General features: G+C 50.0%; 1 protein-coding gene and 2 long non-coding RNA genes across 3 annotated transcripts; 2 read left to right on the forward strand and 1 right to left on the reverse strand.

The window, feature by feature from the left end:
• Nucleotides 1-1,359: 1,359 nt before the first annotated feature.
• Nucleotides 1,360-9,319, forward strand: LOC309451995 (uncharacterized protein C19orf47; the record flags this gene model as incomplete). Its single annotated transcript, XM_082076678.1, has 7 exons — nt 1,360-1,447; nt 1,728-1,842; nt 3,141-3,222; nt 3,320-3,433; nt 5,590-5,736; nt 5,957-6,027; nt 6,745-9,319. Coding segments are annotated over 7 exons (1,055 nt in total), but the record flags the coding sequence as incomplete, so codon positions are not given.
• A 1,144-nt stretch (nt 9,320-10,463) lies between these two features.
• LOC309451994 lies at nt 10,464-15,401 on the forward strand. Its single transcript, XR_014186394.1, has 3 exons — nt 10,464-10,601; nt 13,465-13,542; nt 15,300-15,401. It is a non-coding gene; the product is annotated as an uncharacterized lncRNA (long non-coding RNA).
• Nucleotides 12,794-15,395, reverse strand: LOC309451993. The gene is made up of 3 exons (XR_014186393.1): nt 15,264-15,395; nt 13,475-13,507; nt 12,794-12,974 (listed from the first exon to the last, which is right to left on the reverse strand). It is a non-coding gene; the product is annotated as an uncharacterized lncRNA (long non-coding RNA).

A 15,401-nucleotide genomic window follows, 5' to 3' on the forward strand; every position in this document is an offset into this window, starting at 1 on the left:
AAATCCCCCAAATCTTCCCCCCAACCCCCCCAAATTCCCTTCAAATCCCCCAAATCTTCCCCCAAATCCCCCCCAACCCCCCAAATTCCCTTCAAGTCCCCCAAATCTTCCCCCCAACCCCCCAAATTCCCTTCAAATCCCCCAAATCTTCCCCACAAATCCCCCCAAGTCCCCCAAATTCCCTTCAAATCCCCCAAATCCCCCCCAAACCCCCCAAATTCCCTTCAAATCCTCCAAATCTTCCCCCAAATCCCCCCCAAGTCCCCCAAATTCCCTTCAAATCCCCCAAATCTTCCCCCCAAACCCCCCAAATTCCCTTCAAATCCCCAAATCTTCCCCCCAAATCCCCCCAAGTCCCCCAAATTCCCTTCAAATCCCCCAAATCTTCCCCCCAAATCCCCCCAAGTCCCCCAAATTCCCTTCAAATCCCCCAAATCTTCCCCCCAAATCCCACCCAAACCCCTCAAATTCCCTTCAAATCCCCCAAATCCCCCCCAAACCCCCCAAATTCCCTTCAAATCCCCCAAATCTTCCCCCCAAACCCCCCAAATTCCCTTCAAATCCCCCAAATCTTCCCCCCAAATCCCGCCCAAACCCCCCAAATTCCCTTCAAATCCCCAAATCTCCCCCCATATCCCCCCCAAATTCCCTTCAAATCCCCCAAATCTTCGCCCAAATCCCCCCCAAGTCCCCCAATTCCCTTCAAATCCCCCAAATCTCCCCCCATATCCCCCCCAAATTCCCTTCAAATCCCCCAAATCTTCCCCCCAAATCCCACCCAAACCCCCCAAATTCCCTTCAAATCCCCCAAATCTCCCCCCCAAATTCCCCCCATCTCCCCCCAAATTCCCTTCAAATCCCCCACATCCCCCCAAACCCCCCAAATTCCCTTCAAATCCCCCAAATCTTCCCCCCAAATCCCCCCCAAACCCCCAAATTCCCTTCAAATCCCCCATATCTCCCCCCCATATCTCCCCCCCATATCTCCCCCCATATCCCCCCAAATACCCCCAAATCTCCCCCCATCTCCCCCCAAATTCCCTTCAAATCCCCCACATCCCCCCCCAACCCCCCAAATTCCCTTCAAATCCCTCACAAAACCCCCAAATCCCCCTCCCCCACATCCCCCCCTCACATCCCCCCCCCACATCCCCCCATCTCATCTCCCCCCCAAATTCCCTTCAAATCCCCCCAAAACCCTCCAAATCTCCCCCCCATATCCCCCCCAAATTCTTCAAATCCCCCCCAAGACCCCCCAAATTTTATCCCATTTTCCCCCCATTCCCCCCACAATGACCCAACACCCCCCCCCCCTTTCCTTTATTTCCCATTTTCCCCCTTTTTCTCCCCATTTTCCAGCCACGTCCGAGTGGATCCAGTTTTTCAAGGAAGCCGGGATCCCGCCGGGTCCCGCCGTCAACTACGCCGTCATGTTCGTGGACAACAGGTTTTTACCTCATTTTCGCCCTTTTTATGACTAAAAAGTTGCTCATTTTTCTTTTATTTCACATTAAATCCCTCCCCACGCTCATTTTTTACCATTTTATCATCAAAAAGCCGCGTTTTTGTCTCTTATTTATATATTTATGGCTCTTTTTATGAGGGCGGCACTGGCGGAGTCGGGGACATCACTACGCGTCTCTCGGGGTTTTAATTAATCGCAGGGGGGTTAATTAGGATTAATTAGGGGAATAGCTCATTAATCCGGGTGTTTTCTTTCTTCTCAGGATTCAGAAGACCATGTTGTTGGATTTAAACAAGGAAATTATGAACGAATTGGGCATCACGGTGGTGGGCGACATCATCGCCATCCTCAAACACGCCAAGGTCGTCTACCGGCAGGTGCGGGAAAGGGTTAATTAGCAAGAAGTTAATTAGAGGACCTCAGGGGTCAAAATGGCGCCAGAATCACCTCAGGGTCAAAATGGCGCCAGAATCACCTCAGGGGTCAAAATAGCGCCAGAATCACCTCAGGATTCAAAATGGCGGCTCCAGGGGCACCGATTTGGGGAGTTTTAGTCTCTATTTCATGATATAATGGAAGAAAATGTACAAAAAGTGACTAATGTGGGAATTATCGATGAACAGAGCGACCCCCAAACTGCCTCAAAATGGTGGCGCCAGAATCGCCTCAGGACTCAAAATGGCGCCAAATCACCTCAGGGGTCAAAATGGCACCAAAATCACCACAGGGCTCAAAATGGCACCTGAATCACCTCAGGGCTCAAAATGTCGGCTCCAGGGGCACCGATTTGGGGAGTTTTAGTCTCGATTTCATGATATAGTGGAAGAAAATGTACAAAAAGTGACTAATGTGGGAATTATCAATAAACAGAGCGACCCCCAAACTGCCTCAAAATGGCGGCGCCAGAATCACCTCAGGGGTCAAAATGGCGCCAGAGTCACCTCAGGGCTCAAAATGGTGGTTCCAGGGGCACCAACTTGGGGAGTTTTAGACTCGATTTCATGATATAATGGAAGAAAATGTACAAAAAGTGACTAATGTGGGGATTATCGGTAAACAGAGCGACCCCCAAACTGCCTCAAAATGGCGGCACCAGAATCGCCTCAGGGCTCAAAATGGCGCCAGAATCACCTCAGGGGTCAAAATGGCGCCAAAATCACCTCAGGGCTCAAGATGGCGGCTCCAGGGGCACCGATTTGGGGAGTTTTAGTCTCGATTTCATGATATAGTGGAAGAAAATGTACAAAAAGTGACTAATGTGGGAATTATCAATAAACAGAGCGACCCCCAAACTGCCTCAAAATGGCGGCGCCAGAATCACCTCAGGGTCAAAATGGCGCCAGAATCACCTCAGGGCTCAAAATGGCACCTGAATCACCTCAGGGCTCAAAATGGCGGCTCCAGGGGCACCGATTTGGGGAGTTTTAGTCTCTATTTCATGATATAATGGAAGAAAATGTACAAAAAGTGACTAATGTGGGAATTATCGATGAACAGAGCGACCCCCAAACTGCCTCAAAATGGCAGCGCCAGAATCACCTTAGGGGTCAAAATGGTGCCAGAATCACCTCAGGGGTCAAAATAGCGCCAGAATCACCTCAAAGGTCAAAATGGCACCAAAATCACCACAATGAATTGGCACAAAACCCCAATTTTGGCCATTTTTTCCCCTCAGGAGATGTGCAAAGCGGCCACGGAATCCCTCACCCCCGTCTCGCCGACGGTTCAACCGGACGTTCGCCGCAACGCCACCAGCGGTGAGCGCGCGGGGGTGCGTGTGTGCTCCACCCCCCCTCGTTTGATTAACGAGGCGCGTTAATTAGCTTAACACAGCGTTTTCCCGCCGTTCCGCAGCCGCCAGCCGCATGATCGCCAACAGCCTGAAGCGCGAGTCGCCGCCTGCCCCCCAAAACCAGCCCCGCGCCTCCAAAATCTCCATCACCGTCTCCAACAAACTCGCCAGAGCTGGTAATGAGACACATCCCCCAAAAAATAAAGCTTTTAACCTTTTAATTTCACCTTAAACACCCCATCCTGGGTCATTTTGTCCCGTTTTGGCGCCAAAATTGGGTTGGCTTCCATTTTATTTCACATTGAGTCACCCGCTCTGGTCATTTTGTCCCTTTTTATGACTAAAAAGTTGGTTGGTTTCCCTTTTATTTCCCATTAAATCCCGCCCTCCACTTATTTTTTCCCATTTTATGACCAAAAAGTTGGTTTATTCCATTTTATTTCCCATTAAATACCTTTTCTAGTCATTTGTCACCTTTTAATTCGCCGTTAAACTCCACATCCAGCTAATTTTTTCCCTTTTTATGACTAAAAAGTTGGTTGTTTTCCCTTTTATTTCACATTAAATCCCTCCCTTATATCATTTTTTCCCATTTTATGACCAAAAAGTTGTTTTATTCCATTTTATTTCCCAATAAATACCCCTCTTAGTCATTTTCCCCTTTTAATTTGCCATTAAACTCCTCATTCAGCTAATTTTTTCCATTTTTATGACTAAAAAGTCGGTTGTTTTCCATTTTATTTCACATTAAATCACGCCCTCTGCTCATTTTTTCCCATTTTATGACCAAAAAGTTGTGGTTTTTTGTTTAATTTCCCATTACATACCTTTTCTGGTCATTTGTCACCTTTTAATTCACTGTTAAACTCCACATCCAGCTAATTTTTTCCCTTTTTATGACTAAAAAGTTGGTTTTTTCCGTTTTATTTCACATTAAATCGTGTCCTCCACTCATTTTTTCCCATTTTATGACCAAAAAGTTGTTTTTTTTGTTTAATTTCCCATTAAATACCTTTTCTGGTCATTTGTCCCCTTTTAATTTGCCATTAAACTCCCCATCCAGCTCATTTTATCCCTTTCTATGACTAAAAAGTTGGTTGTTTTCCCTTTTATTTCACATTAGATCGCGCCCTCCACTCATTTTTTCCCATTTTATGACCAAAAAGTTGTTTTATTCTATTTTATTTCCTTTTACTTTTTAAACAAATGACACAACATTTTACCTCAGAATTCACACCCAAACGCACCCGGGGGGTGAATTGATGACAGAAAAACCGCTTTAAATCACAAAAAAAGCCACATTTTTAGTCACAATTCTGCACCAAACAACAGGAACAGGCCACGTGGAGTGTGAATTTAGTCCAAAAAAGAGCTTTTTTGGTCATTTTTGGTCATTTTTACAGGTTTATGCGACTCTTATATCCCATTAACCCCTTATCCCAGCTCATTTTTCCATATTTCTCCCAAAAAATTGCTTTTATCTTTTTATTTCTCATTAAACCGTCCCCCTTCCAGTTGGTTTTTCATTTATATTCCACCTAAACCCCTCCCCCAATCACTTTTTATCCTTTTTATGACTAAAGAGCCATTTTATTCCTATTTATTCCCCCTTGAACACCCCCCGGGAGTGACTTAAACACCAACTTTTACCTTTTTGCGCAAATTAAACAACATTTTACCTCAGAATTTACACCCAAACACACCCGGGGGGGTGAATTGATGACAGAAAAGACACTTTAAATCACAAAAAAAGCCACATTTTTAGTCACAATTCTGCACCAAACAACAGGAACAGGCCACGTGGAGGGTGAATTTAGTCTGAAAAAAGAGCTTTTTTGGTCAATTTTTGGTCATTTTTACACGTTTATGTGACTCTCATATCCCATTAAACCCCCCATCCCAGCTCATTTTTCCATATTTCTCCCCCAAAATTGCTTTTATCTTTTTATTTCTCATTAAACCCTCCCCCTTCCAGTCAGTTTTTTAATTTATATTCCCCCTAAACCCCTCCCCCAATCACTTTTTATCCTTTTTATTACTAAAAAGCCACTTTATTCCTATTTATTCCCCCTTAAACACCACCTGGGAGTGACTTAAACACCAACTTTTACCTTTTTGACCAAACTGAACAACATTTTACCTCAGAATTTACACCCAAATGCACCCGGGGGGGTGAATTGATGACAGAAAAACCGCTTTAAGTCACAAAAAAAGCCACATTTTTAGTCAAAATTCTGCACCAAACAACAGGAACAGGCTGCGCGGAGGGTGAATTTAGTCCAAAAAAGAGCTTTTTTGGTCATTTTTGGTCATTTTTTGGTCGTTTTTGCAGGTTTATGCGACTCGTCGGATGGATATTCGGCGGTTCCGGTGAAGCGCCGGCGGGTGACGGCAGAAATGGAGGGAAAATACATCATTAACATGCCCAAGGGCACGACGCCGCGCACCAAGAAGATCCTCGAGCAACAAGCGGCCAAAGGTCTAAATCGTTCATTAATTAACCTTCCAAACCCTCAACTTAACGAACCGCAACGTGCGTTTTCACCCCCCGCCTAAAAATTGATGGTTTTGCGATGATATTTTATCACCAAACGCCTTTTTGAGGGGGAGGACGGGGGGGATGTGGCGTGGATATGTAATTTTTCATTTCTTGAGGAGATTTCTCCTCAAAATATGATTAATTTGGTTAATTAAAACAGGTTTGCAGAGGACGTCGGTGTTTGAGCGGCTGGGCGCCGAGGCCAAAGCCGACACCACGACGGGAGCGAAGGTGAGGCACCAAAAACCCTTCAAATAACCACAAAAATGGAGCATGGAGGTTCTTTGGGTCCTCCAGGAGCTTTTTTGGTGCCTCCAGGAGCTTTTTTGGGGCCTCCAGGAGCTTTTTTGGGGCCTCCAGGATGTTTTTTGGGTCCTCCAGAAGGTTTTTTGGGTCCTCCAGGATGTTTTTTGGTGCCTCCAGGAGGTTTTTTGGGTCCTCCAGGATGTGTTTTGGTGCCTCCTGGATGTTTTTTGATGCCCCCAAGAGGTTCTTTGGGTCCTCCAGGATGTTTTTTGAGTCCTCCAGGAGCTTTTTGGGTCCTCCAGGATGTTTTTTGGTGCCTCCTGGATGTTTTTTGATGCCCCCAAGAGGTTCTTTGGGTCCTCCAGGATGTTTTTTGGTGCATCCAGGAGGTTTTTTGGTGCCCCCAAGAGGTTTTTTGGGTCCTCCAGAAGGTTTTTTGGGTCCTCCAGGATGTGTTTTGGTGCGTCCTGGATGTTTTTTGGTGCCCCCAAGAGGTTTTTTGGGTCCTCCAGCATGTTTTTTGGTGCCTCCTGGATGTTTTTGGTGCCCCCAAGAGGTTCTTTTGGTCCTCCAGAAGGTTCTTTGGGTCCTCCAGGAGGATTTTGGGTCCTCCAGGAGGTTTTTGGGGTGTCCAGGAGGATTTTTGGGGGGATCCAGGAGCTTTTTGGAGGATCATGGCGGTTTCTCTCTATCTGTCCCCAGCCCACCGGGGTGTTCAGCCGACTTGGCGCCACGTTACCGCCCGACGCCGCCGAACCCGCCGACAGCGACGACGACTGTTCCGTCCTCCAATACGCCGGCGTCTTAAAGAAACCCCCGAAACGCCCCCAAACACCCAGCGCCGAACCGGGAGGGCCCGTCAAGGCCAAAGCCACCAGTTCCCAAGCCAAAACCGCCCCCTTCGCTACCAAAACCCGCCACCTCGCGCCAAAATCGCCCCCGGCGGCGGCGCCAAAATCGCAACCGCGGGACGACGACGTCACCAGCACGAAGGATAAACCCCCCCCCGAATTTCGGGTGACCATTAAACGGACCTGGGGGAGCGCGAAGGTGACGAGCACCAGCGATGGCCCCGGCGCCCGCATGGACGACGCCGGCACCGTCAGCGTCTTCCAGCGCCTGGGGAGGAAGACGGAGTAACCGGCGCCATGTTGGCCATGGCACGGTGGGTTTGGCCTCATCCTGACACCTTTTTGGCCTCATCTTGACACTTTTTGGCCTCATCCCGACATTTTTCACCTCATCCCAAGACATTTTTGCCTCATCCCAACGGTTTTTTGCCTCATTCTGATGGAATTTTTGGCCTCATCCCGACACTTTTTGGCCTCATCCCGACACTTTTTGGCCTCATCCCGACATAATTTTGCCTCATCCCGACATAATTTTGCCTCATCCCGACATTTTTTTGCCCCATCCCAATATATTTCACCTCATCCCAACAGATTTTGGCCTCATCCCGACGTTTTTTGCTTCATCCCGACACTTATTTGCTTCATCCCGACAGTTTTCACCTCATCCCAAGACATTTTTTGCCTCATCCTGACGGTTTTTTGCCTCATCCCGACTGTTTTTTGCCTCATCCCAACAGTTTTCTCCTCATCCCGACACTTTTTTGCCTCATCCCAATATATTTCACCTCATCCCGACAACTTTTTGCCTCATCCCAACTATTTTTTGGCCTCATCCCGATATATTCCACCTCATCCTAAGACTTTTTCTCCTCATCCCGACACTTTTTTGCCTCATCCCGACATTTTTTTGCCCCATCCCAATATATTTCACCTCATCCCAACAGATTTTGGCCTCATCCCGAGACTTTTTTACCTCATCCCAATGACTTTTTGCCTCATCCTAATATATTTCACCTCATCCCGAGACTTTTTTGCCTCATCCCGAGACTTTTTTGCCTCATCCCGATGTATTTTCTCCTCATCCCGACACTTTTTCTCCTCATCTCGACACTTTTTTGCCTCATCCCAACGACTTTTTGCGTCATCCCGACGACTTTTTGCCTCATCCTAATATATTTCACCTCATCCCAAGACATTTTTGCCTCATCCCGACACTTTTTCTCCTCATCTTGACACTTTTTCTCCTCATCTTGACACTTTCTCCTCATCTTGACACTTTTTGGCCTCATCCTGACACCTTTTTGGCCTCATCTTGACACTTATTTGCCTCATCCCAACACTTTTTGCCTCATCTCAGTATATTTCACCTCATCCTGACGTGTTTTTTGCCTCATCCCGACAGTTTTCACCTCATTCCAAGACATTTTCTCCTCATCCTGATGATTTTTTCACCTCATCCCGATGTATTTTCGCCTCATCTCAACACTTTTTTGCCTCATCCCAATGTATTTTCTCCTCATCCCGACACTTTTTTGCCTCATCCTGACATTGTTTTGCCTCATCCTGACACTTTTTTGCTTCATCCCAAGACATTTTTGCCTCATCCCGTTATATTTCGCCTTATCCCAATATATTTCACCTCATCCCGACTGTTTTTTGCCTCATCCTGACACTTTTTGCCTCATCCCAACGACTTTTCGCCTCATCCCAACGACTTTTCACCTCATCCCAACGACTTTTTGCCTCATCCCAATATATTTCACCTCATCCCGACATTTTTTTGCCTCATCCCGACTGTTTTCTCCTCATCCAAACTCATTTTTCCCTCATCCCGACATTTTTTTCCCTCATCCCGCTGTTTTTTGGTGGGAAACCCCTCTTTTCCCGCCAAATCTCCCCACCCTCCCACCAACTGAGGCCAAACCGTTGCTACCAGCCCCAAAAACTCCATTTTCCCCCCAATTTTTCCCTATTTTACACATTTTTCCCTCAATTTCAGGGAAAAACAACAACAAAAACCCTCCGTGGGGGCTCAAAAAACCCCAAAATCGCCTTAATTTAATTAACACCTTCACCTCGAGCTCATCCCGCTGGGATTTTGAACTGAAACTATTTATTCTCCCCCAAATTTCCTTCTGATGACGTCACCACAACCCCCAAAAAGACCTTTTTTCACCCCAAAATAAAGACTTTGGGCCCACGGGTGAGACGGGGCCGTCCAGGTGACTCTTTTTAAGAAGAAAACCCCACTAATTTCTCCTATTTAACCCGTTTTGTGAGGGATTTTGTTGCGTTTCGGGTGGTTTTATTTTGCTGTGTGAAAACGAGTGGGTTTATTTTTATCGGTTTTGGTTTTTCCTCCTGATTTTTGGCTTTTTTGTGTCACCCGCCGTGACACTTTTTTTGCAATAAAGCGTGGAAATGGCTCTAATTGGTGTTAATTAACTCCCCCCCCCCATTTTGTGAATGGGACCCATCTGGGTGCATTAAATAATGACCCTGAGGTGATTCTGGCGCCATTTTGACCCCTGAGGTGCTTCAGGCGCCATTTTGACCCTGAGGTGATTCTGGCGCCATTTTGAGGCAGTTTGGGGGTCGCTCTGTTTATCAATAATTCCCACATTAGTCACTTTTTGGACCTTTTCTTCCATTATATCATGAAATCAAGGCTGAAACTCCCCAATTTGGTGCCCTTGGAGCCGCCATTTTGACCCTGAGGTGATTCTGGCGCCATTTTGAACCCTGAGGTGATTTTGGCACCATTTTGACCCTGAGGTGATTCTGGCGCCATTTTGAACCCTGAGGTGATTCTGGTGCCATTTTGAACCTTGAGGTGATTCTGGCGCCATTTTGAACCCTGAGGTGATTCAGGCGCCATTTTGACCCTGAGGTGATTCTGGCGCCATTTTGAACCCTGAGGTGATTCTGGTGCCATTTTGAACCTTGAGGTGATTCTGGCGCCATTTTGAACCCTGAGGTGATTCAGGCGCCATTTTGACCCTGAGGTGATTTTGGCGCCATTTTGACCCATGAGGTGATTCTGGCGCCATTTTGACCCTGAGGTGATTCAGGCGCCATCTTGACCCTGAGGTGATTCAGGCGCCATTTTGAGTCCTGAGGTGATTCAGGCGCCATTTGTACCCTGAGGTGATTCTGGCGCCGCCATTTTGAGGCAGTTTGGGGGTCGCTCTGTTTATCGATAATTCCCACATTAGTCACTTTTTGTACCTTTTCTTCTATTATATCATGAAATCAAGGATGAAACTCCCAGAATTGGTGCCCCTGGAGCTGCCATTTTGTCCCTGAGGTGATTCAGGCGCCATTTTGACCCTGAGGTGATTCAGTCACCATTTTGACCCTGAGGTGATCCTGGCGCCATTTTGACCCCTGAGGTGATTCTGGCGCCATTTTGACCCCTGAGGTGATTCTGGCGCCATTTTGAACCTTGAGGTGATTCTGGCGCCATTTTGACCCCTGAGGTGATTCTGGCGCCATTTTGACCCCTGAGGTGATTCTGGCGCCATTTTGCCCCTGAGGTGATTCTGGCGCCATTTTGAGCCCTGAGGTGATTCTGGCGCCATTTTGCCCTGAGGTGATTCTGGCGCCATTTTGAGCCCTGAGGTGATTCTGGCGCCATTTTGAACCCTGAGGTGATTCTGGCGCCATTTTGAGCCCTGAGGTGATTCTGGCGCCATTTTGAACCCTGAGGTGATTCTGGCGCCATTTTGACCCTGAGGCAATTCTGGCGAAATGGGGCGGAATGGGGAGAAATAACGGGGACAAAGGGGGAAGAATGGGGAGGAATGAGAGAAATGGGGAAGAATTGGGGGGAGTGGGGAGAAATGGGGAGAAATAATGGGGGGAATGGGGAGAAATAATGGGGGGAATGGGGAGAAATGGGGGGAAATGGGAGAAATGGAGGGAAATGGGAGAAATGGGGAGAAATAATGGGGGGAAATGGGGAAGAATGGGGAGGAATGAGAGAAATGGGGAAGAATTGGCGGGAATGGGGAAGAATGAGGAGAAATGGGGGGAAATGGGAGAAATTGGGGGGAATGGGAAGAAATAATGGGGGAAATGTGGAGAAATAATGGGGGGAATGGGGAGAAATGGAGGGAAATGGGAGAAATTGGGAGAAATAATGGGGGAATGGGGAGAAATAATGGGGAGAAATGGGGGGAAATGGGAGAAATGGAGGGAAATGGGAGAAATAATGGGGGAATGGGGAGAAAATGGGGGGAAATAATGGGGAGAAATGGGGAAGAATGGGGAGGAATGAGAGAAATGGGGGGAAATGGGGAGAAATAATGGGGAGAAATGGGAAATGGGGGGAAATGGGGAAGAATTGGGGGAATGGGGAGAAATGGGAAATGAGGAATGAGGTGAAATGGGGAGAAATAATGGGGGGGAATGGGGAGAAAATGGGAAATAATGGGGAGAAATGGGGAAGAATTGGGGGTAATGGGGAGAAACGGGGAGAAATGGAAAATGGAGAATGGAGTGAAATGGGGGAAATGGGAGAAACTGAGTGAAATAATGGGGGGAAATGGGGAGAAATATTGGGGAGAAATGGGGAGGAATGAGAGAAATGGGGAGAAATAATGGGGGGAAATGGGGAAAATGGGGAGGAATGAGAGAAAAGGGAAATGGGGGGAAATGGGAAATGGGGGGAAATGAGAGAAATGGGGGAAATGGGGAAGAATTGGGGAGAATGGGAAGAATGGGGGGAAATGGGAGAAATTGAGTGAAATGGGGAGAAATAATGGGGGGGAATGGGGAGAAAATGGGGGAAATAATGGGGAGAATGGGAGAAATGGAGGGAAATGGGAGAAATGGGGGGAATGGGGAGAAAATGGGGAGAAATAATGGGAGAAATGGGGGGAAATGGGAGAAATAATGGGGGGAATGGGGAGAAAATGGAGGAAATAATGGGGAGGAATGAGAGAAATGGGGTGAAATGGGAGAAATAATGGGGGGAAATGGGGAGAAATGGGGGGAAATGGGGAAGAATTGGGGGTAATGGGGGCAAATGGAGAATGGAGGGAAATGGGGGGAAATGGGAGAAATTGAGTGAAATAATGGGGGGAAATGGGGAAAATGAGAGAAATGGGAAATGGGGGGAAATGGGAAATGGGAGGAAATGGGGAGAAATGGGGGGAAATGGAAAATGAGGTGAAATGGGGAAGAATGGGTGAAATGGGGAAAATTAGGAGCCAAGACCCATTTTGGGGATCCCTGTGGTTCCAACTTTGGAAATTGGGGGAATTCGGTGTCAGTTTGGGGGATTCCGTTGGATTTTGGGGTGAATTTGGGGATTTCGAGGTAAGTTTGGGGCGAATCTGAGAGGTTTTGGGGTGAATTGAAGGGATTTGGGGGGATTTTGAGGCATCCAGGGACTCTTGAGAGGTTTTGGGGTCCCAGTTCACCCCCCTCCCAGCACCTCCCCCCCAATTTTGTGCCAAAAAGGTGATTTTTTACCCCAAAATCAACGATTTTGGGAGCGATTCGGGGTTTAACACCCCCATCCCCCCCCCCCGTGGGAACGGCGCGCACGGGGTCACGTGGGTGGCTCAGTCACGTGGTGCCGGTGGGAGCGCTTCCTGCCCAGATGTTCCAACATCTGGACCGTTCCATTAACAGCTGCGGGGGGGGTGGAAACCAATTGGGGGGGGGTTCCTGATTTATTTGGGGGGGTCGCAATTTTTTAAGTGGGTCCCTATTTTATTTGGGGGGGGGGCTCCTAATTATTTAATTGGCCAGTCCCAATTATTTAATTGGGAGGTCCCAATTTTTTAATTGAGGGGGTCAGGGGTCCCAAATTTTTTCCCATGCGGCGCAGTCCAAGATTTTATTGGGGGGGGGGGGGGCGCATGTTTTACAGTGTGCTTTATATATATATATATATATATATGGTGTGGGTTAAATAATATACAGCGGGTGCTGGGGGGGGGGGGGATGTGATGGGGGGGTCCAAAAGGGGGGGGGGTGTCACATATTTGGGGGTCCCGGGGGGGGCGGCTGCTGCAGAACTTGTTGCTTCTGGAGCCCCTTGAGTTGAACCAGAAGCTCCCGGATAAACCCCTGTGTGTAAAACACCTCGTTAGCGGGACGGCTTAATTAACGGGGGGGGGGGTTCATTAGAGCAAAGGGTTAATTAGAGGGTTAATTACCCCCCCCCCCCCTTCTCCAAGCTGGTGATTGAGATAAGGAAGCGGGAAAAGGGCCCCCCCCCCGCCCCCGATGTGAAATAACCGGAACTGAATATTTTTGCCTTTTAAAGCCGCGTCGGAGCAGCCGGAGCTGGGACGAAATGGGGGGGGTTGGGTTGTGTCCCCCCCCCACGGGGATAATAGTGTTGCCCGTTAATATACAGTGTTCCTTATATATATATATATATATATGTATATGGTGTGGGTTAAATGATATACAGCGGGGGGGGTGATTGGGGGGTGATGGGGGAATATGATTGAGGGGGGGTGATGGGGGGTGATGGGGGGGGACACATATGGGGGGGTCTATATATATATATCTATATATATATATATAATATATGTATATATAATTGTTCTAGGGGGACCCACCTGCGTGTCACCGGCGCACGATTTCAACTCGACCTGGAGCGATGGGGTTTTTTTTTGGGGGGGGGGAGGTAAGTGGGGGTGTCATGTGGGTTGTGGGGACATTATGGGGGGGTTGGGGACACTTTGGGGGGAGGGGGGACATGGGGGGGTGGGGATATGGGGGGGGACACACATGGGGGGGTGGGGACATGGGGGGTTGGGGACATGGGGGGGTTGGGGACACTCGGGGGATTGGGGACACTTGGGGGGGGTTGGGGACACTTGGGGGGGGTTGGGGACACACATAGGGGGGTTGGGGACATTTGGAGGGGTTGGGGACATTGGGGTTGGGGACACACATGGGGGGGTGTGAGGACATGGGGGGGCTGGGGACATGGGGGGGTTGGGGACACTCGGGGGATTGGGGACACTTGGGGGGGGTTGGGGACACTTGGGGGGTGTGGGGACATTGGGGGGTTGGGGACATTGGGGTTGGGGACACACATGGGGGGGTTGGGAACATTGGGGGGGTTGGGGACACACATGGCGGGTGTGGGGACACTTGGGGGGGTTGGGGACATTATGGGGGTTGGGGACACTCAGGGGGGATGGGGACACATGGGGGTGGGGACACTTGGGGGGGTTGTGGGGACATGGGGGGGTTGGGGACACACATGGGGGAGTTGGGGACATGGGGGGGTTGGGGACACACATGGGGGGTTGGGGACATGGGGGGTTGGGGACACTCGGGGGGGTTGGGTACATGGGGGGGTTGGGGACACTCGGGGGGGTTGGGGACATTATGGGGGTTGGGGACACACATGGGGGGGTTGGGGACACTCGGGGGGGTTGGGGACATTGGGGGGGTTGGGGACACACATGGGGGGTGTGAGGACAAGGGGGTGTTGGGGACATTGGGGGGGTTGGGGACATTGGGGGGGTTGGGGACATTGAGGTTGGGGACATTGGGGGGGTTGGGGACACACATGGGGGGTTGGGAACATTGGGGGGGTTGGGGACACACATGGGGGGTGTGGGGACATTTGGGGGGTTGGGGACATTGGGGGGGTTGGGGACACATGGGGGTGGGGACACTTGGGGGGGGTTGTGGGGACACTTGGGGGGTTGGGGACATTGGGGGGGTTGGGGACATTATGGGGGTTGGGGACACTCAGGGGGGATGGGGACACATGGGGGTGGGGACACTTGGGGGGGGTTGTGGGGACATGGGGGGGTTGGGGACACACATGGGGGAGTTGGGGACATGGGGGGGTTGGGGACATTGGGGGGGTTGGGGACACACATGGGGGGGTTGGGGACATTGGGGGGGTTGGGGACACACATGGGGGGTGTGAGGACAAGGGGGTGTTGGGGACATTGCGGGGGTTGGGGACATTGGGGGGTTGGGGATATTGGGGGGGTTGGGGACAAGGGGGTGTTGGGGACATTGGGGGGGTTGGGGATATTGGGGGGGTTGGGGACATTGAGGTTGGGGACATTGGGGGGGTTGGGGACACACATGGGGGGTGTGGGGACATGGGGGGGTTGGGGACATGGGGGGTTGGGGACACTTGGGGGATTGGGGACATTGGGGGGGTTGGGGACACACATGGGGGGGTTGGGGACATTGGGGGGGTTGGGGACATTGGGGGGGTTGGGGACACTCAGGGGGGATGGGGACACATGGGGGTGGGGACACTTGGGGGGGGTTGTGGGGACATGGGGGGGGAGTGGGGACATTGGGGGGGTTGGGGACACTTTGGGGGGGTTGGGGACACATGGGGGGGTTTGGGGACCCCCCCATACCCACCCGCAGCTTTTGGGCTCGTTCCTCGTCCGTCTCCAGCTCCAGCAGCTCGTCGATGTTCAGCTCGGCGGGGATGTCACTCTCCTGTCACCAACGGGGGGACAGGTGTCCCCAACCCCCCCCCCGAGTGTCCCCAACACC

This window comes from Streptopelia decaocto (assembly GCF_964273445.1).
Source record: "Streptopelia decaocto genome assembly, contig: HAP1_SCAFFOLD_2306, whole genome shotgun sequence".
Classification (NCBI taxonomy): Eukaryota; Metazoa; Chordata; class Aves; order Columbiformes; family Columbidae; genus Streptopelia; species Streptopelia decaocto.